At 35.7% G+C, this 26165-nt stretch overlaps 1 protein-coding gene across 1 annotated transcript in view; it reads right to left on the reverse strand.

Annotated features, from left to right (window-relative positions):
• The window catches only part of DPH6 (diphthamine biosynthesis 6), a 207003-nt gene that overhangs the window by 179090 nt on the left and 1748 nt on the right, over positions 1–26165 (reverse strand). The window contains exons 2-3 of the mRNA XM_006141700.3: positions 22673–22767; positions 17982–18175 (exon numbers count right to left, since the gene is read on the reverse strand). Of these exons, the coding sequence (XP_006141762.1) occupies positions 17982–18175; positions 22673–22767 (289 nt within the window). The remainder of the gene's footprint in view (positions 1–17981; positions 18176–22672; positions 22768–26165) is intronic.

The following is a 26165-nucleotide window of genomic DNA, read 5'->3' on the forward strand; positions in this document are numbered from 1 at the left end:
TGAATCACGATCACTTGGTCAACAATAAGAAATACATAACACTGTTCACATAATTCTATGAAGGACTGTCAAAAAGTACATGGAAAATGCATATTATCAATAAACTATGAATAGATTTCAAATTTTCTCTGCACCAAAATAAACTGATACTTTAATTCCATTTTTCCATGAGCTTTTTGAAGTCCCACCATAAATATTAATGTTAATATAGCACACAAATAACAAGTGTATCTTAAGGCACACACACAGAAATGATACAAAACCCAATAATTCACCTTTGTACAATACATTCAATATTTTATTATTCTAGTCTCTCATTAAAAAAAAAAAAAATGGCCGTTACTCATTAAATTGAGTTTGGAAAATACCACTCTAGAGGCTTTCTACTGTCTCAGCTATACTTGACACTATTTTGGTTTCCATTAAACTGTACAAACTTATTTTCCACTTCATTTTATACTCTGAATACTAGCCAAATTGAACCATTCTATATTAATAGTAACACTAATAATAATAATAATTTCCTGCTTCCATGACTTTGACTAAGATATACACATAATGAACAACATTCTCTTAGCCATTCTGTCTGTCCTTATCCAAACAACCTTTGAGGATATCAAAGGTAACTTCTCCTATTCGGCCTCTCTTGATCTCTTAATGAAGAAATTTTTTAATCTCTCAATTCCTATAACCCTGAATTACACACTCTAATGACAATAATACTTTGCATTAGTTCCTCTGTGTGTTTTATCTCCTAAGGTTTTGTGAAGGCAGAGATTATATCTCATAAATCTTCGACTTTTCAGTATTAGTAATTATAAAACATTGAATTGGTGTTTGCTGAATGAAAGACATAAGTCTCTAAATGGTAGTAAAATAGGTTAAAGTTAACAGGAAAAGTAAAGGTTAACTAAATCATCCTGTTCTTCAGTCAGTATTTTTTCACACCAGTACATCACATAATAAGCTTCTATTAACCATTGCTTACAAAAAAAAAAATTCATCTCTATATATTTGGTGATAACACCACTGCTTTTTTTTTTTCTTTTTTTTCTTTTTTTTGGAGAGGTTTTTGCCATAGGGCACGTGTGCTCGCCAGACAGACAGAGAGAGACAGAGAGACAAAAAGCGAGAAATCACCCCCCAGGGGATGGCCAGGCCGCAATCCCTTCTCCTCCATTCTCCTCTTGGGATCTTGGGCATGCACGCACATGTGCCCGGCATGAGTTTTAAGCCACCGGGTCCGGGACGCGAACCGCGGTCGACTACGTGGGAGTCTAGCGACACAGCCATTACGCTAACTGCTGGTCCCAACACCATTGCTTTTTATGATTATTTTATAATTTAGGCACTATGAATTTGCTAACTGAAGATGTTGCCAATTTAAAAGATAAAGCTGAAATAAATATGATCAATACAGGATCTATCATGGTGGTCTGTGACCACCGAAAGAGTTTTGGATTCCAAAAATATGTAAGGACAACAATAACAGAACAATGTAATTTATACTAATCAATCTTGTTAATATGTTCTCAGTCATTTAATAGAGAATTTAACAAGGACAAAATAAACTACAGGTTTAGAACATAAGTAAAAGATTGTAGGATAGAAACATACATCCAGTATCTTAAATAATACAACTCCAGAAACAGACATGGACAAAAGGTTTCCTTTTTTTTTTTTTTTTTGGAGAGGTTTTCGCTATAGGGCGCGTGTGCTCACCTGAAAGACAGAGAGAGACAGACAGAAAGTGAGAAATCACTTCCTAGGGGGATGGCTATGCCACAATCCCTTCTCCTTCATTCTCCTCTAGGGATCTTGGGCACACATGCACATGCGCCCAGCGTGAGTTTAAGCCACCAGGTCCAGGACTCAAACTGTGTCGACTACATGGGAATCCAGCAACATAGCCATCACGCTAACTGCTGGTCCTGACAAAAGGTTTCTTTAAAAATAAATTGTAGCATAGTCGGGGGGAAAAAAGCTGACAGTCACTAGATATTGAAAACCATAAAAAAGAAACTTGAAAGAAAAGTCAAGCATATCCAATACACTTTAAAACAGAGAGAGAATATGATAAAATAGGAAAAAATCTATAGTCCTGCTGTAGAAAAAAGGACTATAGGACATAAAAGTCAACTAGTGAATTTATACAAGTACTGAATAAAGGAAAAGATAAACAGAAAGTATGTATCTGTGCATATGTAATATATACATACAATATCGATACCAAGTGGAAAAAATTCAAAGTTAAAGACAGAATGATAGTTTTGCCAAAATGAGGGAGTCAAATTTTCTAAGCTTTTGTAAGAATCTATAGATGAAAGTTCTAGGCCCCATGATGAGTGTAAGAACTATAAAAATTGACAAGTATGATGCAACATTTTATTTCCAGACAGATCTTCCATCATGCACTTCCTCATTCATGCTTGACTTTATCATCTGAAAGGGCCAGGTATGGCACAGCCTCCATAAAGCTTCACCTGGGACTGAAAGTAACAGTGGTCTGTTCAAATGCCAATTCTTCCTATTTAGAGTGCAGAATCAATACTGGGAAAGCATTTTTTGTGCCAAGGGACCATGTTTAATGTCCAAAATCTTAAGAGCAGACAAGGCTTGAGGCAAGCTGTGCAGGGCTGAGGAGCCAGGAGCAATCTGTAGAGGGCTATGTGTCTGTTTAATTAGCACTATATCTGGGTCCTCCCTACACCTTTTAAGGCCATCTTATATGTTTATCCTACTCTAAACTCTTTGAATTTACCTGAGAATCATCCAATGATCTTTTATCACTCCCCCCACCACCACCACCATCTGAAGTAAAGAGATTCACAAAGTTATTTTCTACCATGAGCAGGTTTTCTAAAATGCAGATACCAAAAATAATTAGAAAAAGTGCCTGTTCAGCATTTTTATAAAATAGTCTGCAGCTGGAAATTATTCTTGGTACAGTTAGTGGTTACACTGCCAAATCTAATAGGATACCTTATCTTGAAAACTTTCACTGTGATACTCATTCAAGTTTTTTTTAAAAGAATTTATCAATAATTTTCATTACCTATTGTAACAAGGTAGTAGTTTCCTTTCATTAGATAAGCGATAAAAATTAATTTGATGAATTTTGAATAGCTAAGCAATTTTTATGCATGCATTTTTATTTTCTTTTTTCGGTTGTTTAGATTTTTGCCATAGGGTATGTTCCTTCTCCATTCTCCTCGAGATTTCAGACACTTATGCACACATGTCTGGTGTATTCTAGTTGTTGGGTCCAGAACTTGAACTACAGATTTAGTCATGTGGGATCTAGTGCCTTAACCACCACACCATCTGCTGGTCCTGTATTTATATTTAAAACTAGGTCTCACCATGTCATGATCTTCCTGCTTCAGCCTCTTAGCTGGGACCAGGTGTGTGCTACCACACCAGCCTTTAGATTGGACTGGGAAATGAACCCAGGCATCCTATGTGGTCCCACCCTGCAGAGCACTGAGCCACACACCACTGCAGCAGGGCCCAGCAATCCTTCATTTAGCAGGCTCCAGATGCCAGGAACTCTGTCATGCACTAAGGATATTAGGTGGGTGTAAACCTAATTTCGGTTTTACACTGTTGAAATTTGCCATTTGATATTGGATACATTCTTAAATAAATGTGGTTATGCTACACACCACTGTAATGCACATTTCTTGCTTTGTGTATTTTTTTTTTTGCTAATGACTTATTACTGTTTATATGTATTTTAGACTATGAAAATGATGTTAGACAACAAGCTAATTTGAGTGATTTTCTTATTGAAGTTCAAAATGGTCATAAAGCAGTGGAGACAACTCATGATATCAATAATACATTGACCCAGGAACTGCAAAAGTACAGTGCAGTGGTGGTTCAGTTAGTTTTGCAAAGGAGGGACCAGCAGTTAGCGTAATGGCTATGTTGCTGGATTCCCATGTAGTCGACCAGGGTTCAAGTCCTGGACCTGGTGGCTTAAACTCACACCAGGCGCATGTGTATGCATGCCCAAGATCCCGAGAGGAGAATAGAGGAGAAGGGATTGTGGTAAGGCCATTTCCCTTGAGGTTTATTTCTAGCTTTCTGTCTCTGTCTCTCTGGCAAGTGCATGCACTCTAAGCAAAAAGCTCTCAAAAAAAAAAAAAAAGTTTTGTAAAGGAGATGAGTGCCTTGAAGATAAGCAACATAGTGGCCAGCCATCAGAAGTTAAAAATGACCAACTGAGAGCAATCATCAAAGCTGATTCTCTTAAGACTATACAAAACTACACTGCCAAGGAGCAGTGATGACAAGCTCAGTGGCTGGACCAAGCAGCAGCTCCAATGCACTTCCCAAAGCTATACTTACACCAAAAATAGGTCATGGTCACTGTTCAGTGGGATCTGATGCACTACAGCTTTCTGAATCCTAGAAAAGCCATTGTATCTGAGAAGTATGATCAGGAAATCAATGAGATGAGCTGAAAACTTCAATGCCTGCAGCTAGTACTGGTCAAGAGAAAGGGCCTAATTCTCCACAAAGCCTGACCGCATGTCACACAACCAATGCTTCAAAAGTTGAACGAATTGGACTACGAAGTTTTGCCTCATCTACCATATTCACTTGATCTCCTGCAACAAACTACCAAGAACCCCAACAACTTTTTGTTGGGAAACACTTCTACAACCAACAGGATACAGAAGACGCTTTCCAAGAGTTTGTCAAATCCTGAATCATGTGTTTTTATGTACAGGAATAAACAAAGTTATTTCTTGCTTGCAAAAATGTGTTATTGTAATGGTTCCTATTTCAATTAACAAAGATGTGCTTGAACCAAGTTACAATGGTTTAAAAAATCATGGTCCAAAGCTGCAGTTACTTCCACACCAACTTAATACAAAAATGAAGAGCACAAACCATGTCTTTGAGGTTCTTACAATCTAGCAAGTGAGACAACCACAAAAACAATCCTAGTAATTCAGTGAGAATCTAGTAAAGGTATTGACAAATTGTTGTGGAAGAGACAGGAAGAAGATACATTAGAGCAGGTTTCACAAAACAGGATGAGGCAAGAAGGGGGTTCATCAGGGAACCAAAAAGATAAAGGTGCACAAAAGCATAATCAAAGACTCAGATACAAAATGCAATCCCTTATAAGCTTAATTAGGTCATTATTAACTTGATCCCAAAGTCTTGTATAGAAATGGCATGGTAAGCATGGTAGCAATGTAAGGGCCTCTTCTTTTCTTTTTAAATTTGCTATAGGGCACATGCACTTACCAGACAGAGACAAAATAATAAAGAAAGTGAGAAAGAGCCCCTCAAGGTGATGGCCACACCACAATCTCCATTCTTTTCCAAGGATTCTGGGCATGCATTCATATGCACCCAGTGTGCTTCTCCAGCCACCAGATCCAGGACTTGAACTACACAGTTAGCCATGTGGGATCCTGCCATCTTAACCACCATTCCACCAGCTGGCCTACAAGGGCCTCTTTTTCTTAAGAGATACTTTTGCTATAGAGTGCATGTGCTTGCCAGACAGAAAGCAAGAATTAATAACCCCCCACACACATACCCCCGGGGATGGTCACATTGCAATCTCTTCTCCTCTATTCTCTTCCTGAGATTTTGGGCATGTACACATAAACCCCAGTGTGAGTTTTAAGCCTCTGAGTCTGAAACTCAAACTGTGTTTAGCTACATGGGAGTTCAGCCATGCAACCATTACACCCTCTGCTGGTCCCAACAAGGGCCTCTTCTTAAAAAGCCTTGTTTGTCAGGCTAATATATTTTAACTTTATCTTAAAAGTGGTTTATTTAAGCATTTATAAAAATAAGCTGAGAACAGACAGAAAAGACTCAGTGAGCATAAGGCAATATGAAGACAAGATGACTAATTTTGAAGACTTGCATTGTATGAATGAAAAACAAACAGTGATGAGAATAAGGTCAAAGTGTCAGATTTTAGAAGTCACAGGTATAGTGGGTTGTCAGAAAAGTCACGGGCACATTTTTGCATAGAAAAATACATAGTAACTTTTCCAACAACCCAATATTATCAACAGGTTCTACACATCTCATAGTAGTGGCTAAGGGAAGTTGGGCTGGGAAAAGGACTGAAAAAAACAAACTACAAGTGTACTAGTGAGGTCCATGTTTTGACTTAGGTATTTGGGTAAATGACGATGCTTTTAATTAAATAAAAATAGAGAAAATGGAACAAATCTATGTAGGAAGATAATTAACAAGTTTTATACTTGCTGAGTTTACCACGACTAGAGATATTAAGGTGGAATAGTAAGGAAGAATTACATGAACAAATGAATATACAGGTCTAGAGAATGAGCTCACAGTCCGGTCCCAGTAGTCAATTATTTTTGAAAGAAGATAAGAAGGAAGTAAGAGAGAAGAAAGAGTGGGATAAAGGGAAGAAGAAGGGGGTAGAGGAAGGAAAGAGGGCAAAAATAGGGTAGAGGAAGGAAAGAGGGCAAAAATAGCAAAAGAATCATCATCTAGGATGGTTCCTGCTTTCTATTGTTAACAAATGGATGCCACACTGTGTGATTGATTAAAAAAAAAAGAGAGAGAGAGAGAGAGAGATTTATATTTTAGCACATGCTTGGAGGTCCAAGGTAAAAAAAGTTATATCTTATTGGTGGAGACACTACAGAGTGCCAAGGCAGCCAGGAGCATCACATGACAAGAGCTTTTGTGTCTCTATCAATGTCATTTCCTCATCTTATTTTTTTTAAGAATTATTTTATTTAACTTTATTATTATTATTTGTTTTAATTCACCAGAGAAAGAGAGAGAGAAAGTGAGAAAGCAAGATGCCAGGTTCAAGACTCAAAACTATGGTCAGCCATGTGAGAGTCCAGTGTCTTTAACCATCACACCAACTGCCGGCCCCTCCCTCATTTTATAAACCCACCAGGATTCAATAATGGAAATACCACCCTGTGGACTTTAATCCTAATCTCCTCTAAAGGTCCCACTTCCTTTTATTTATTTATTTATTTATTTTTAAAGAATTACATGATTTCATTTTATTCATTGTCATTATTTTATTTTATTGAAGTTGACCAGAGACAGACAGAGAGAGAGAAGGAAAGTGAGAAAGCAAGTTGTCAGATCTGAGACTTGAACCACGCTAAGCCATGTGGGAGTCCAGCCACCTTAACCACCATGCCACCTTCTGGCCCAGGCCCCATCTTTTAACACCTAACTGCCACATGCTTAATCCCATCATGACCAAATTTTAACACATGAATTTTAGGGACACTTATTCAAATCATAGCAGTTCCCAAGTTGGTAAGCAGTTAAAACTTATTAATTTTTAGGAAACATGTTGGTTTTCGCCTTCCTGCCACCATGCACCCTTCTACTATCAACAACTGATAAATATTAGTAGACATGGTCCCAGTAATGACAACTCCATCTCTTACTGCAGCAATGGCACATAACCTGTTAGGTCCAATCAATTGAAATCAACTTCTGCCAATAACGATCAGCTCTTGAAAATACAAGTCAGGCCAATAAGAGACAATGAAACAGAACTAGATCTTACTTTGAGCTACTTTTTTTATTATTATTATTTTAAATTTGCAAAAAGGTGCATGTACTTGCCAGCAAGAAACAGAGACAGAAAGAAGGAGAGGGACAAATAACCTCCAGTGAGGCATGGTCACACCACAATCCCTTCCCTTCCATTTTTCCATCCTGTCGGGATGGATGTACATGCATGATATGTGTTGCAAGTTGCTGTGGTCAGAGATGAACTACACAGTTAGCCAAGTGTGATATAGATCCCTTATCCACTAGGCCATGAAGCTGGACTGCCTTTAAGCTGTGTAAGAAGAAAGCTGGAACTTCCTACTAGATTTAAACTAGGAAAAAATGTAACTGCAATGTCCTCTAACTACGAAGGTTCTGACTGGGAATAGAGTCAACAGAAGTAGAGCCAAGAGAGGAAAAGATGAATAAAATAAAGCCAAAGACATCCCAGATTTAGACTATATGATGTGTGTCCTGTATCTAGTTTACTGAAAAGCAAACTTATCTTTCTATTATTTTCAATAAGGTTTTTTTTAATTTAAGCCAGATTGAATATGATTTTTCAATCCCTTGAAATCAAAAGAATTCTAACCAATACAGAGAATAAATTGGCGATTAATGTTTTCTAAAACTAATGAATTAAAAATCTCATTTATCTTTTGGAAAACCAATCACTGATTTACACATCTCTCTTTCAACAGTAAAAAGTCCATTTAAAAGGAAAAAGAAATTATTCTCTTACTACTGTATTCAAATTACAATACAAATATCCTTTAAGCAATTTAAGATCAACACCAAGAAAAGATGCCTAATGAGAAAAAAAAAAACATAAGAGAAGAAAAGTACTAAACAATAGAAGAGGGAGACTATAAATCAATATTTATCTTAGGAAAGCATATTAAATCCACTCCTTTAGAACAAAATTAACAAAGATTTCAAGATTCTTGGGGCTGGCAGGTGGAAAGGTGGCTAGATTTCAAGATTCTTGGGGCTGGCAGGTGGACATGTGGCTAACTACGGTTCAATTCCTGGACCTGGTAGCTTGATTTCTCGCTTTCTCTCTCTCTTTCTCACTCACTCACTTTGTCCTTCTCTGGCTGAAACAAAAATAAATAAATAAATAGAGTTAAATAAAATAATTCTTTAAAAAAAGAAAGATTTCAAGATTCTATTAAGGTGTCAGATGCTGGTACAACAGTTAAATGCTATGCTCTGTTAGGCTAACCCACATGGGAAGGTTCCAAGTTCACATCTGGGAGATCTACTGGGTATACCAGGTACACACGTGCCCATGATTCAGGGCTGGTTGAGGATGGGGGTGGAAGATAGCATCAGGAGCCTGTTTGGAGCTGCCGACTCTCTCTGTCTCTCTTGCTCATGGAAGAAATAAATGAATAAACTTTATAAAATAATAAAAGAAAAGGTATAGGGGCAGCATGTGGCATGGTAGTTAAGATGCTGGCCTTTGACATGGCAGACCACAGTTCGAGTCCTGAACCAGGAAGCTTGAAAATTTGCCAGGCTGAAGATGGGGGTGGAAGACAGCATCAGGAGCCTGTTTGGGGCTGCCAACTCTCTCTGTCTCTGCTGGGGCTGGCAGATGGCGTGGTGGTTAAGGTGCTGGACTCTCACATAGTTGATCACAGTTCGAGTTCCCAGACCTGTAAGCTTGCTTTCCTACTTTCTTTTTCTCTGTCTTTCTCTGTTCAAATTAAACAAGTAGGAAAGATAACAATAAATGAAATAATTATTTTAAAAAAAGAAAGAAAAAAATCACACCAGATATGTGAACGTGCATGTACAAAAATCCCAAGAGGAGAATAAGAGAGAAGGGACTGTGGCATCGCTAACCACCCTGGGGGGTGTTTTCCCATTTTCTTTCACTGTCTCTGTCTCTCCAGTGAGCACAATCACATTATGGCAAAAACCTTAACAATAATAATAATAAAAGTAAAGGTATGATCCCACCAACAACAGAGACCAGGAGGAAACTACCAATAGTAAAAGGATCTCAATTAATTTCTTGAGTTAGAAAGCAGATGAAGAAGAACAATGACTGATAATTCAGTAGAAAAAGGCATAATCTACTGTTTGGATGAAACAATAAAGCCAAGAAAGGAACTAAACTAGGCCACATTTTCCTGTGCCTCAGGTATAACTGTTCTGAGGTATAAGGCTGAAAAAATTCTACAGTCAAAAGTATTCAGTCAGCTTTTTTCTTGCCTTATTCTTAGAACCAGCAACCATGACATTAGAGAAAAGCCTACAATATGAAGGCAAAGAAGACAGAAAAAAAGGCTCCCAAAGAAACATTTAAAATCGACTCAAACAAGAAACTGTTTTAAATCCGAAGTGGGTCCTGGCGTGTTCAGGGAAACTATGTTCTAAACTCCATCTTCTTGACCCCTGAAACATTCAGACAAGGTAGGGCAAACTGTCCTCTCTCCATCTCTGTTTCATGTGCTCTCTCTAAATTTTTTATTTTTTAAATCTTTAAACAGCTTCTCCTCACCTTGGGCCTTTTCTTTCTCTTACTAATTTCAGAAGCCATTTTAAATCTGATGTATGTTCTGGCATGTTCAGGGAAGCTATATTCTAAACTCCATTTTCTAGACCTCCGAAAGTCAGACAAGGTAGGGCAACCTGTCCTCTCTCTTGTCTATCTGTTTCACACGCTCTCTCTAAATTTTTTATTTTTTATTTTGTTTTTATTTTTAAACCACTTCTCCTCACCTTGGGCCTTTTCTTTCTCTTGCTAATTTCAAAAGCCATTTTAAATCTGAGGTGTGTCCTGGTATGTTCAGGGAATCTATGCACTAAACTCACTAAACTTCATCTTCTAGACTCCTGAAATAATCCAGACAAGGCAGGACGACCTCTGTCCCCTCTCTTTCTCTTTCTGTCTGTTTCGTGCAATCTCCCTCTCTTTAAATTTTTTATTTTTTAAACCACTTCTCCTTACCTCGGCCTTTTCTTTCTCTTGCTAATTTCAGAAGTCATTTTAAATCTGAGGTGTGTTAGCACGCCACACGGTTTTCATTTTTTACCTTCAAAAAATTTCTTTTGTTCTCTTTTTAGTCGATTTTTTCTAGCTTTTTTTAAATTTTCATTTTCATTTTTTTTTTTAAACCTTACTTTCCCACTTTAGTCTTCACTCTTCACATAACAAATGTCTAGATAGACCTACGTGCTCAGTACCCAAGCCTCTGAATAGTTTTAGAGTCACTGAAATCCTCAATGCTTACTGAACGTCCTGCTTTAAGGAAAAAAATGTCTTTTTATAAATCTGAACTCATAATCTCTTTCTGCAGATACCACGTTGCAAAGCACAGTAGAGATTTTTTTCACAGAATGACGAGAAACCACCAGAGAGGCACAAGACATATGAGAAACCAAGAAAATATCTCTCCCCTAAGGGAAAAGAACAATCCTTCATTATCCACAGACAGCACAGAACTGGTAGAAATGTCCAATAGAGATATCAGAATATTCATAATGACAAAACTAAAGGAGACTGAAGAGATGAGAAGCAATGAACTCCAGAAGATACAGGAGAAAAGAGACAATGAGTTCCAGGACATGAAGTTCTTGCATGATCTGAAAGAGTAAATATACACCATAAAAAAGAAATAAAGCTGTTAGAAATGAAGGCTGCAATACAGGAAATCAAAACCTCCCTCTAAAGTATTAAAAGCAGATTAGTCCATCCAGAAGATCGAATCTCAGGTGATGAAGGCAAAACCTCTGACCTAGGAAAAACAACCAAAAAAAATGAGAAAATAACACTCACTAAATGAGAATACTGTTTGATAAATTCTAGCTGCCATTAAGCGTCCAAACATCCAGATAATCGGTAACCCAGAAGGTGAAAAAACTAATAATAACTAATATAGTTCACAAAATCCTAGAAGAAAATGTTCCAAATCTAGAGAAGCATTCAAATTTCCAGACCCAAGTAATACAAAGGACCCCTAATAGAATCAACCTAAGATCTTCTCCAAGGCACATCATAGCCAGACTGGCAAAATCCACAAAGACGAGATACTAAAATTTGCAAGAGAGAAACGTCAGGTTACTTATAAAGGTTATCCCATCAGGCTAACATGGGACCTCTCATCAAAAACAATGCGAACAAGGAAAGAATGGGAAAATATATTCAAAGTGTTAAGTGAAAAAAAGTTTCAACCAAGAATACTATACCCGGCAAGATCATCCTTCATGTGGAAAGAAAGGATAAAAACATTCTCAGATAAACAAGACCTGAAAGAATTTGCCAATACCAGGCCCACTCTTCAAGAAGTTCTAAAAGGGAGTGCTCTACCAGGAAAACTAAAGACACACATACAGAAATAAAAAAAACAAAAAGCAACCAAGAAAATGACCAACTTAATTGAAATATTAATAATAATGTTGAATGTTAACTTCCAGGATTTAGACGGAAAGAATGGACCACAGTGACACTGCAGATTCAACAGAAGAGAGATTGAACGTAAGACTGAACTGGTGAAATAGAATTGTATGACTTTTATAACATTACTGATCCCCCCCCCCATTTAAGGATTTTGCTTGCTTTTGAGCAGTTAATAGGTTCAGCAACTTGTTAAAATATTTTTTCTTCTTGTTTATTTAAATGGAAACATAAACTTTTCTTCCTTCCTGACCCCTCTAAAATTGGAAAATATTTGGGAGTATTCTTATTGTGACAGAAGGGTTATTTACATAAGTTCGGTAATACCTGTTACACTGAATCAGAAATTGGAAATACTTGTTATTGAACAGGGCTCTGGCTGGAATGTCATATCTGAAAATTCACCAGAAAACTATGGAACTAAGGTAGATCTCAAGTAAGCCAACAGAAGCTCTTGGAAAGATGGCCTGGTACCATAAGCAGTTCTGCTTGGCAGAGAAGATTAGAGAAGCTTCATGAAAAAATTTGTACCATTAAAAGAACCTGGACTTTTCCAACCCAGCATTATAATCACTAGAGATTGCAAAAGAGCAACCACAACCAGAAGATTATCTTGAGGAAGACACTGAAGGAAGAAAAAGAGGCTGATCTTTGCTAGCACATGGTATATCACAGAGTATTTGTTAGGCAGGGCTGAATTGAGAAGGATTATGTGTGACTTGTGTGCTGGGCGTTTGCTTTTGAACAGTTTGAGTAGTTGATATGTAAATATTTTCTCAAAAATATTTAAAACCATACTGTCTCTGTTGTTATAGAGTCACAAATAAAATTATAATAAATATTTGAACATTATCTTTAAAACTCAGTTTTTTGAAATTTTGAAATTTGTTTATTAACTGTCAAGAACTATGGAGTATGAGCAAAAATTTTTGATATGTAAAGTAAATGTTTGTGGGAAAATGTTAAAAATAAATAAATAAATGATTTTTTAAAAAATATTTAAAATTGGGGCCAGCAGGTGGCGTGGTGGTTGGAACACAGGACTCCCACGTGGCTGACCATGGTTTGAGTCCTGCACCTGGTGGCTTGCTTTCTCACTTTCCCTCTGTCTATCTCTGTTTCTCTCTGGTCAAATTAAAAAATAATAATGATGAAGAAGAAAATTATTTTTTTTAAAAGCAATATTTAAAATATTTTTTTATCTTAAGAGAGATGTAGGGATTTGCCATTCTATAAAAAGAGAAACAAATCGGACGAGCAGATGATGTAATGGTTACATGGCTGCACTCCCACATGGCTGACTGTAGTTTGAATCCTGGACGCAATGGCCTGAAACTCATGCCAGGCACATGTGTATGGGTGCCCAAAATCCTGAGAGAAGACTGAAGAAGAAGGGGTTGCAGCATTGCCATCCTCCTAGGCAGTGGTTTCTTGCTTTCTGTCTCTCTGTCTCTGTCTCCCTGGTGAATGCATGTGCCCTAGAGCAAAAAAAACTCTATTAAAGAAAGAAACAAGTTGTTGTTGAAAATACAAACAATTCCTGTTAAGTTTTTCACTATTTAAAAAAAAATTGATAAAATAAATTTAAAAATCAATAAAAAAAAGTAGGGAAATTTAAAAAGAAAATGTCTGAGAATGTACAATTAAAGCACCAGAGAAGGAAAAAATGCAAGAAAAGACAATAGACAAATACAAGATTCCCTCTAGAAAGTCTAATGTCTCACCAGTGAGAGCACCAGAGAAAATACAAAAAAGTGAATTATCAAACCAATAACAGAAGATCGCCTAGAGCTATCTTTATACTGCAATTCTATTGGCTCTGTCATTTTTTTTTTTTTAATTTAAGAGTTTTTTGTCTTTGGGCATGTGCACTCACCAGAAAGACAGAGACAGAGACAGTGAGAAGAAGGATAAGAAATTACCCTCTGTGTGTGTGTGTGTGTGTGTGTGTGTGTGTGAAGGGGAAGAAGGGCCACATCACAATTCCTTCTCAATTCTCCTCCCAGAATCTTGGACACGCACGTGACACATAGGCGCCAGCGTTGATTTTCAAACCACCAGGTCCAGGACTTGACTCACAACTGGCCATGTCGGAGTCCAGTGATATAACTACTACACCATTTGCTGGCTCTGGCTCTGCCATTTTTTGTGTGTCAGATTTGATATCAAGTTTTATTCCCTTAAAACCAAAGAAAAAAGAAAAAGAGCTTATAGCAGTTCTAGAACTTACATCTCTTTATTACAGAAAAGTGAGCTTATCTTTTGCCAACCAATCTTCATCCTAAATATCATTCTCTTAGGACCAACAGAGGCAAACGAAACCATCACTGATTTAATCACTGAGGTCAGAAGAATGCCATGTTGTGACTGGCTTTCATCTGGATTACATACCTATCCGTAAACTATTTAATGACATAAAAAGGAGAGGGATATGTTGCTAATCAACAGGACGATGCAGAAGGGATACAGGAAAATCAATCTTCAATGTTCAACACATTATTGTGACATTTCAATATACTAAGTATAAAAATGCAGTCATAACAATTAACACAGTAAAAAAAAAGAATCACTTGTAAATAAAAATTATATCAGCATCAGCAAAAGCCCAGAGGATTAGGTAGTAATGCTTTTAATGATTTAAGAAAAAAATTACTTCCAATCTAAAATTTTAATGTCAACCAATCCATCAATAAAATATGAGGGCGGAATCAAACATTTCAAAATGTAAGGATTTTAAAGTACCCTACCTGAGGCAGTTTCTTTTTCTTTTTTTTTTTGGAGAGGTTTTTGCTATAGGGTGTGTGCTCTAGCCAGACAGACAGAGACAGAGAGACAGAAAGTGAGAAATCACCCCTCAGGGGGGGATGGCCACACCGCAATCCCTTCTCCTCCGTTCTCCTCTCGGGATCTTGGGCATGCACGCACACACGCCTGGCGTGAGTTTTAAGCCACTGGGTCTGGGATGTGAACCGTGGTTGACTACAAGGGAGTCCAGAGACATAGCCATTACGCTAACTGCTGGTCCCAAGGCAGTTTCTTAAAGAATTACAGTAAAACAAGGGAAGAAACCAACACATAGAAAGCTATAAAAGTTACGTTTAAATAGTAAAGAAATTCTAAAGAGTAAAAAAACAGATCAGCCACATGAAACCCAGATATTTTTATAAACAGCATGAAATAAATATATCTGACTACCCTAGTCACCTGGTAAATAAGACATAAAAGTTTATTACAGGGGCCAGTAGGAGGCATGGTGGTTAAAGGCACTGGATTCCCACATGGCTGACTATAGTTTGTGTCCCGGACCTGGCGGTTTGCTTCCTCCCTTTCCCTTTCTCTCTTTGTCTCTTTTTGGTCAAATTAAAAAATAATAACAAATAGAATTAAATAAACACAATTATTTAAAGATAAAAGTTTATTGCCATTTCTATCAGTACTTATAACTTCTACAAGATATTTAGAAAACTTGTAACTCTAAATTCTTCTCTAAGTTTTTCCTACTTTTTATCAGCAATTAAATTCTCTGACAAAAAAAAACTCCTGCTTAAAAGTTATATCTAAAATTTAGAAAAAGAATAGAGCTACAAAAACAGAATAACATATGTGAAAGTCAAAAAAACTGCAAAGTTTTATAAATAAATGTTCAAAATGAAAACAAATCTAACTACTTTGAATACTTCATTAATAGTCACAGAATTAAAAAAAAAACATAGTTCTCTCTTTTTCTTGGAGCTAGTGAAGACTAACTCAAATTAAAGCTTTTTTTTTTAAATGTTCATTTAATTGTATTTGTTATGGTTATTATTTTAAAATTTGTTATAAGGCCTATGTGTTCATCACAAAGAGTCAGCACAAAAGTGAAAAAGCAAGCTGCCAGGTCCAGAACTCATACCTCAGTCAGCCATGTGGTAGTCCAGCATCTGAACCACCACACCAACTGCTGGTCAAAATTTTAGCTTTTAAATTAAAGCTTTTCTAGGTTCTTTTATCCCATAATCACTCAGCTATTCATTAAAATATGTAAGACCTTTATTGGTACCCTCAAACCTGTGTTTCATAAATGCATTTAACTATAAAATCCTCATTATTCAATTTCTTCCATAGAAAGCAATAAATTTCTGATATTTATGTCCTTAAACTATCCTATAGTAAAATTAGTATTTCTCCATAAGAAAAGAAGAAACTATATAGTCCCAAACAACTTGAAAACACCTCTTTCAACTACAGTTATCATTACCATGTATGAACTAGCAAAGCAGAAAATGTTAAGATTTAATATTAGCATTAATTTATGTCATAACTGATGGTTACCATAAAGGTAATGACAAAGCATCTATTTCTCCAAAGACAGCACAGATTGAAAGGGAAATTTCTTCTTAATTACTATTAATACTAATCTGCCCACTTTTAATTAAATTGATTAGCAATTTATTATCTTTCCCTTTCCTGGAGGACGGTGATTAACAGAGAGCTTTTTCAAAGTTATCAAATTTGTTATTTTTAAGTAACCCAATTATTTTAGTGAGTTCATCATTCTGTAATAGTGGTTTATAGTAAAAACTTAATGTATAGTCTTCTTGTTCCTGAACAAGAAATTTTAGAAATGCAAGATTTTCACTTAATATTTCACACCTCAAAGTGACTAGTGTCAAGATCTTAAGTGCACCCTTCTGGGGAGATGACCATGAAAAAATTATTTTATGTTTTACCCTTTTGTGATAATCGAAATTGTTATTAGTAAGTTTCTTCTCAGAAGGAGAAAAACAGGTTTCTGATGTCTTATAAATACTATTTACTTATTATACTATCCATAACTAAACTGTAAATATAACACCACTGTGTTCTCATCAGTTTTACCTTAAAATAAAATGAAAATGTCCTGATATACAAATAAAAACAATCTTAATCAAGAACACTTTAAAATAATTTAAGTGTTTCATATATTTTTCTAATCAAAATCCTAAACTGATATTAAGCTTTTATCATAATCAAAATTATAGTATTGAAGTAACTATTTGAGACTAGGAAATTTTCATGACAGAAGTTCATGACCTAAATTTCTGAAGAGTGGCAAGATGAAATGCAATAATTCTTAGTGGAACAACGAACAGAAATCTTCCTTTCCCTTGTGAAAAAATACTAAGCCATCTAAGAAATACTGATTTAGATTCCTATATCAAATATGGTTTATATGAATTAACTGTAGCTGCCTAGATTAAAAATTCCTCTTTAAACTGTACTCAAATAATTGGCTACTGATGAGAATGTAAAGATAGTTGTTCAAAATAAAATCACCTCAGTTTATTAGCATTTACTAAGTATAGTATCTATCAGATATATAAGCCCTAAACTTCCTCTCCTAAATTTTCTGCCTAGAGAAATTAACAAGAGTGCATAATAGCTACCAAACTCTTACATACGTGACCTAAGTTATTAATGCTACCTCTTCTTGAAAGTCTTAGCTTCTCATTTTACGTCTACTTAATCTTCACCTTATTAGAAAAGTCTTACTTGACCTCTATATATAGCATCACTCCCACAGCTATCTTCTGCCGACACTTCCTATCACCTTGATTCTGCTTCATTCTTCCTCGTGGTACCCTTCACCACCAAGCATCCTATCTGTTTATTGTCTGTCCCTTTCCACATAAAATTGAGCAGTATCAAAACAGGCCTTTGTCTGATCTGTGCATTGACCTATCTCCATAGCCTCACACTACATGTCAAGCACAGAGTAGGCATTCAAAAAGTAGGAAAAATTACCAAAAGGCCATCAGCTCCAATATCCTTAGGAAAAGAAAGCTCAATTAAATAATATTTGTTAATCCTCAATGTCAAACTATACCGAAACTCTTATTTTTAAATTCCATGTAATATGAATGCATAATCTTTTTTATCCCCCAAAAGAGACCAAAAATCTTTTAAAATGGGCTACCAACAGTTATAAATTGGTTATTACTAAACAATTCATTAAATGTAATTTACTAAATTACATACTACATTTAACATATGTATTGGTCACTCTGCATACCTTAACAAGTTTCAAAAGCTCATAGAGATCTTCAACCTCATCACCTTCACATATGGTGTATACTTGTCCAATATCCAAGCTCCTTCCTCTTATGGTACGGCGATAGAGGGGAAGAGCCATTGCTTCTGCATACAAGTCAATGGCATGATGACCCACTGTCTGATACATGTAGCTGTCCAGTTCATCAGACCCCACTGCAACAATTAAAGTGAAATAATCACTCAGAGTGAAAATGAAAGATCTGAAAGTCCATTTAGGTTTTAGTGCTCGACTACTGAGGACTGGTTAACAGTGAACTTAAAAGCTTACTATACTGGGACCAGGAAATGGCGTAATGGTTACATTGCTAGACTCCCACATAGCTGAACGAACACAGTCCAAGTACTAGACCCAGTGGCGTAAAACTCACGCTGGGCGGCATATGCACGTGCACCCAAAATCCTGAGAAGAAACTGGAGGAGAAGGAACTCTCTGTCTCTCCGGCAAGTCCATGCACTCTATAGCAAAAATATCTCTCTCAAAAAAATAAAATTCAATTAAAAAGCTTACGGTATTATATTTTTGCATTTATGTAGTGAAATAAAATACAAGAATTGCATATTTGTCTACAGTTGCATCTAGGTCCTGTCAGCTCTAATCATCATTACTGCTAATTACTAATACAATTATACATAAAAATCTAAAACCTTATACAACAAACATTTCAAGAGAAGAATAATGTATCCAATAAACATTGATCAGTTTATTCAGTTAAATGTTTCATTGCATAAATATTTTTTCAAGGCAATTCAGCAATTCATGAAGTTATCTAGACTTGACAAAAAAAACTTTTCATTACTAAATACATATTTATGTATTTATTTAAGTGACAGATATCTGTAACAAAAAAATGAAAATATCTTGGTATATTTTATGCTTAACAAAGCATATAAGCATATATAAATTCAATATCATTAAAGTAGTTAGAAATTTGAATAGAAACGGGATAACTGAAGCTAATCAGGAACACAATCACTAGTGGTCACAAGATTCCACAACATCATTGTAGGTAAAATACTTTCCTTGCTGCAATTCTTCCTAGGCTTCGGGTACTCCAACAAGAGAGATTACAAACTTTCTTCCAAACTTGTCTATCTATCTATAGAACACTGACATTTCACAGTGGTATGTGTGTTCCAAGGAAGACATATGGATAATGCTATCGTTGAGTAATATTTAATGACATAGGAAATGTTCACAATATGCTATTAAGTTAAAAAGTGGTTATAAAATAATTTGTTTGACATATACATATTCATGTGTATAAGTATGTATACATGCCAAGCAGGTACGGGCTTTCCACTGACTGTGAAAATAGTCTATCAAGGGGAATTAAAAATTATAATGTAAGTGCCCCTCAACAATCAAAACCGTCGCCATATGCCATCCCGTTTTGGCTCACCAGGTTTCTTAACCTACACAGCAGATTGGCTTCCTTCAGAATGATACTCACATTATTATTATAAATCTGTCTATTCTTAGTCCGAGTAGGAAGTAGAGATATAGCCAAAGTTAACCAAAAGCCTTTATTCAGTCTTCCCTCATCTCAAAGTTAGACAGAATCATTTCTTATTTTATTTACTTACTTCTTCCTACGAGAGAGAGAGACAGACAGAGAAACACAGGGAGAGAAAAGCAATCCTAACTGCATCCTCACACTGCAGTCCAACCCTAGTCTCTGCTGGCCTAGATTATAAGCATACAATATTCACCTAGTGTATTCAAGAGGGCTCAAAATGCAAGCTCAGGACCTTTCCCAGTTGGGCCCGGTTGCATTATTGCTGTACCACCATCTGAACACGCCCCCCAACCTGGATCTTTAAATGTATTGACATTATTTTTAAAGGATATTGATAGAATCAAATCTATTTATTCAAAGAAATTAGAGCTTCTTAACAAAATAATTCTGAAGTTAGCATAATAGTTAAAATATTTTACTGCCTTCAAAAATCTATAAGATAATTTTTCTTTAAAGCACCATTTAGTCCTAGCCACAATGTAACTTTTATTAATGGAAGCTACACAGTAATAATGGCCTGACAGCAAATAAAACCAAAGTCTCCAATGCTGCCTGAAGCAGCCAATTAACATACCACAAAAGTACCTACTACTAATTTAAAGAGTTTTGTAAATTTTATGACAAGTACATATTATTCCCACGGATGAAAATAAATTTCTTTCCAGAATATCCATTGAAAACCCAGGATTTGGGGACTAGCAGATAGCATAATGGTTACATTGCGGGACTCCCGCCGACTGACCGCAGTTGGAGTCCTAGACCTAACGGCTTAAAACTCACAGAAGTGTGTGCATGCGTGCCCAAAATCTTGAGAGAAGAATGGAGTAGAAGGGATTACAGCATGGCCATCCCCCCCAGGGGGTGATTTCTCACTTTCTATCTCTCTCTCCCTGGCAAGCACACATGCACTATAGCAAAAGTCTCTCAAAAATAAATAAATAAATAAAATAAAACCTAGGATCCTGTATTCTCTTTAAACAACACTGCTCTACATTTGGATCAACTCTACTAGTCAATGAATTATTCGATAATCCCCAACTTAAAAAAATGACTTTAAACAAAAATTAACTAAACTCTATCTACTAACCCATGGACATCTAATCTCTTCTAAAATAATTAGTAAAGATTCTAATAATTTTTGCCAGATTTTTACTTCATAACATTCTAATTCCACTTATTATTAGATTTTGTTCTTGTTAACAATATTCTGAACAAACGTCTCCATTCTACTAAAATTTTAACTATTAAAATACACTCTGCTTGTCATTTAACCACCCTGCCAGCAAACCACGAGTACAAGGAAGAGTATACATTAATGATTCATACAAAAGAAGAATAATAATTCACGTGGAAAAGCTGAATACAAAATAGAAACTCAAGGGAGGGAAATTATATTATATTATACCATATATGTATTATCTTTTATATAAGCATCTGCTTTATAAATACTAATGCTTTCAAGATAAAATGTTTAAAAAAGACCCATCTGCCTGACTATCCAAGGGCTAACGGAATTTCTTTCCTTCAGTAACAGCATATTTTTGGAAGGAGAGTCTGTCTCTATTTTTTTTTTTTTTTTTTTTTTTTATACCATAGAAGGTATGTATAGTTTGCACTCACCCTCAAAGACTTTTCTCTTTCTTAAAGTCAGTACTAGAAGGTCATTTTCAAAAAAACCTTCCCTTTTAAAACACCAGCTATTACTCATCATGAGAATCCCAGCACAAAATCCTAGAGTGTGCATTTACCTCTGACCCTCTACAAGAATGAAATACTTCTAATCTCTATCTTTCCACATCACTTCCAGTATCACTTGGATCTTAATCACAGAAGGAAGGAAATTTACATATCTGTCTAAAATAACAGCTCACTGCACTAGGGTAATTTAGTTTGGTTCATTATTCATCTGCCTGCCAATAAACTTTAAGAGAATCTCCTATGAGAGCCATGGAGCTGTCCCATGTGCTGAGGAGCAATTAAAGAAGACAGAAGATGTTATCTTTCCTCTCAAAAAGCTTATAATCAACGTATATGAAGAGATAAAGCAAAGATAAAATGACTAAAAAACTGTATGGTGATATAAAAGTAAAAGTACAGTAGACTAACAGTTTTGAACATGGAAAAACAGAAGTAAGGAAGGAAAGAAAGAGGGAGGGAGGGAAACATTTGGAGCTATTAATAGATTTAACTAAATTTACAGGGTGCTACTTTTTACTAAAAACTATGACTAATGTTTTCACATATACTGTTCACTTAATTCATCCTAAAATACTAAAATAACAGTACAGCAAAATCACAGCAACTGGAAAGGACTTAAGTACAGAGGATGATGAAAAGTTCTAACTAGAAGAGCCATGTGGAGAAGCAATAATACATGAAGCTAAACAAATGCTAATCTTTTCTCCCTACTACCTTTCAGCAATTAACATATATGGTTATATAGGTATAACAAAATAATATAAAAACAAAATTGGTGAAAATATTCCTTTTTAAAAAAATTATACTTAGAGAAATTTCATTGGGTAGAAAACAAAAAAAAAAGTAGACAAAATCAGGTCTGTGGATTATATGTAGATATCCATATCACCTAAGACAAATTAAAAGTAGAAATATATCACTTTATGCTTCTCTTGAGTCCAATGTTTGGCTTAGATCTAATATAGCTAAAAATCTATCATTTTAATAATAGGATTCATATATTATCATTCATCAATATGACTTACTTCTCAAACTCCTTAAGAAATGAGACTGTATCTTAGCTACTTGTATATCACTTGCAAAACTTAGAAATATAGTTTGGTAGAATGGCAGTGGTCTCTGAAATAAGAGCATTCAGTCTCAGCCCAGCAAGTTTATGCAAGCTATTTTACTCTGGACAGACTTACAAAATACTGAGTTGCAGTAGCTCTATCTATTAAAAAGTAAGATTAATAATGCCTTTGTCTAGTTGTTATGAGGATTAGAGGATAGGCAAGTGAAACATTCAATGCTAAACTCTAATGCTGAACATAGTATCGTACTGATGCTAAATGTACTTTGCTTTTTTGCCTTTGCATACTACATAAAATAGAATGCCAGTACAAAATTGGAATTTCAGTCTCCAGGGAACTTCCCAATAGAGGTATACACTTACCTTCATTTTCAGCTGGTCTTAGATTTGCTAAAGCAACAATTTCATGCCCAGCAGCAATGCATTGCATCATATTGTAACAGCTGTCCTTTCCACCACTAAAAAAGTAAAATGATACAGTATCAGGTTGTTGGCTATCATCTAACTCAATCACTGATACTAAAATGGAATACATCATTTAGTCAGTTTTTCAGAATACATAAGGGACTGTTTCATATTAGAATGAAAACACACACACACACACACACACACACACACAAACACATTAATTTCTAAGCAATAAACAAACCAAATAAATGAACCTAAAGGTCTAACATTGCCTCTCATAAAAACTTATGAAATTACATAGTTATAACAAAGAACATTTTTTCAACTCTGTGAAAGGATTTAATACATATTTATTTTCAGATTTCATATTTTATATAAAGTCCCCATAATGACATATACTAATTTTTTTTCTTTTCTTTTTTTTGGGAGAGTTTTTTTTTTTTTGCTATAGGGCACGTGCGCTTGGCAGAAAGACAGAGACAGAGAGACAGAAAGTGAGAAATCACCCCCCCAGGGGGGATGGCCACACCACAATCCCTTCTCTTCCATTCTCCTCTTGGAATCTTGGTCACGCATGCACATACGCCCGGCGTGAGTTTAAGCCACTGAGTTCGGGACTTGAACTGTGGTCAACTATATGGGAGTCCAGCGAAATAGCCATTACGTTAACTGCTGGTCACTATACTAATTTTTTTTCAACAAAGAACTTCACATTCAGTACATTTTGTCTATTGTTTCTTCCCTTTGCACCTCACACCCATCCTCTACCACACACTCACTAATCCACTCCCCTCCCTTAGAGTCTCTAAAATCTATACTTACATTCTCTGTATTTTCAGATCTTTCTATTTATGCTGTAGAATGCAGTTATTCAGTACAAATTGAACTGAATATATGGAGATACATGGCATGTATCTTTCAAACTCTGGTTTACATCGTTCAACATTAATTCTTCTACATTTATCAACTTTGAATTAAATGATAGAATCTTACTACATTTTATGGGTGAGTTACATTCCATTGTATGTATGTGCCACAGTTTTACAATCCGTCATAAGTTTTTGGACACTCAGGTTAGTTCCATGTTTTAACAACTGTGAAGAATACTGCAACAAATACGTATGCACAAATGTCTTTCTGAGTGTTTTACTGCCCTTTGGGTAAATACCAAGGAGTGGGATTATTGAGTCAATATGGTAGTTCTATTTGTAGGTTTTTGAGGCACTTCCATATGTTTTCTACAGAGGGTATACTAATTCACATTCCTACCAACACTGTAAGGGTCTTCCCTTTGTACAACAGCCTTGCCAGCACTTTGTTACTGTTTTGATCCTACTCATTCTAACTGGGGTTAAATGATATCTCATTATAGTTTTACCTTGCATTTCCCTATGACAAGAGAGTTTGAGACCTTTTTAAAATAAGCTTTTTGGTCATCTGGAGAGTTACCTATTCAACTCATTAGCCTATATTTTAATTGGATTATTCATTTTCTTTATAGGGGAGCTGCTCAAGTTGCTTATATATTCTGGATATCAATATCTGAGGGATAATTTGTAAATATTTTCTCCCATTGTGAGGATTGCCTTTTCACTCTAATTGCTTCCTTTGCTGTGAGGAAGTTTTTTAGTTTGAAGTAACCCTACTTGTCTATTTTGGGATTATTGCCTATGCTTTAGGGGTATTATGTAAGAAATCTTTACCTACTCTAACGTCTTCAAGGGTTTCCCCTCCATTTTCTAATAGTTTTACAGTTTGAGGCTTTACATTTAAAGCCTTTCATCCATTTTGAGTTGATTCTTGTTAATATTGAGAGATAGGGGTCCAGTTTCACTTTTCTGCGGGTGGATATCCAGATCATCCATCACCTTTTCCATGTGCTGGAAAGACTTTCTTTTCTCCACTGCATTGTCTTGTACCCTTTGTCAAAGATCAGTTATGATTTGGGGTTTATTCCTGTATTTTCTATTCTGTTTCACTGGCTACAAAACACATGCTAAGCAAAGAAAGTTAACATTGGGACCAGCAGTTAGCATAATGGCTATGTCACTGGACTCCCATGTAGTTGGCCACGGTTCAAGTCTTGGACTCGGTGGCTTAAATTCACGCCGTGTGCCCAGGATCCCGAGAGGAAAATGGAAGAGAAGGGATTGCGGTGTGGCCATCCCCCCTGGGGGGATGATTTCTTACTTTCTGTCTCTCTGTCTCTCTCTCTGTCTTTCTGGCAAGCACATGTGCCCTATAGCAAAAATCTCTCCAAAAAAAAAGAAAGTTAACATTTAGGTTTATGATTGTTTGTATATTAAGGCTTTACTTAATATAGAAAGTGCTTTCAAATAAAAAATAATGTAAACTTATATCCTAGCTAAACACCTATATACTCCTTAGATGAAACTTTCCATGATGGGCCCAGCAAGTGCCAGCGTGGTTAAGGCGCTGGACACTTCCACATGGCCAACTATGGTTTGAGTCCTGGACTTGGTGGCTTGCTTTCTCACTTTCCCTCTTTTTCTGTCTCTCTATGGTCAAATTAAAATAAATGAATAAATAAAATTAAATAATTCTAAAAAATAGAGTGAGCCCAACATCCCTAGAGAATGGCAAAGAGACTGCATTGTAGCCATTCCCCCTGGAGGGTGATTTCTCACCTTCTGTCTCTCCATCTCTCCAGTGAGCACCTTTGCCCTATAGCAAAAATCTTTCCAAAAAAAAAAAATCAACACTATTAGTATTTCAGCCATTATCATATATACAAGAGTATACACACACATATACACCATATATATGATGACACTAAATATGTATATAACAAGGCATATATATAACATATATAATATATAATAATGTAATAAAATTATTTTAAAAATTAAAAAAAAAGTTGTATCTGTATTTCAAATACAGTTTTGAAATAGTATTTCCCAAAATGTGTTCTATGGAACACCTACAACCAACAAAATGTTAACCAAGCATTGAACCCTAAAACAAATGTAAACCAAGTATTGTAATCTGAAAACAAAAGATTTTCAAACAAGCTTGGGATATGCTAAGCACTTCACTCAACTCACAGAACTCCATGATGTGTAAGTGTACATGTTGGTTGAAATCAGATTTAGTTTTCAACTTTGGGATACTGAAGTAAATTTTTCAATGTGCTTCAGTTTACATGCTTCATCATCAAATTAGAGAATGGCTCCCTAAATAATCCTCTCCATAATGTTATGATCTAAAGATTATGTAAGAATCTTGAGTTCACTTATTGTCTAAAACATCCATTTTTATCACATATCTGTCATGTGTAGACACATATGAACTGCAAATAGATTCCCTGTGTACAGGTTTAAATATATTGTGTATACATATGTAAAATACATAATTATGTATATATAAGTATATATGTGCTATATAGTCATATTTACAGCATTGGTCTTAGAATACAATTTTTATAGTA

This window comes from Tupaia chinensis, unplaced genomic scaffold, assembly GCF_000334495.1.
Source record: "Tupaia chinensis unplaced genomic scaffold, TupChi_1.0 Scaffold000062_1, whole genome shotgun sequence".
In the NCBI taxonomy this organism is placed as follows: domain Eukaryota; kingdom Metazoa; phylum Chordata; class Mammalia; order Scandentia; family Tupaiidae; genus Tupaia; species Tupaia belangeri.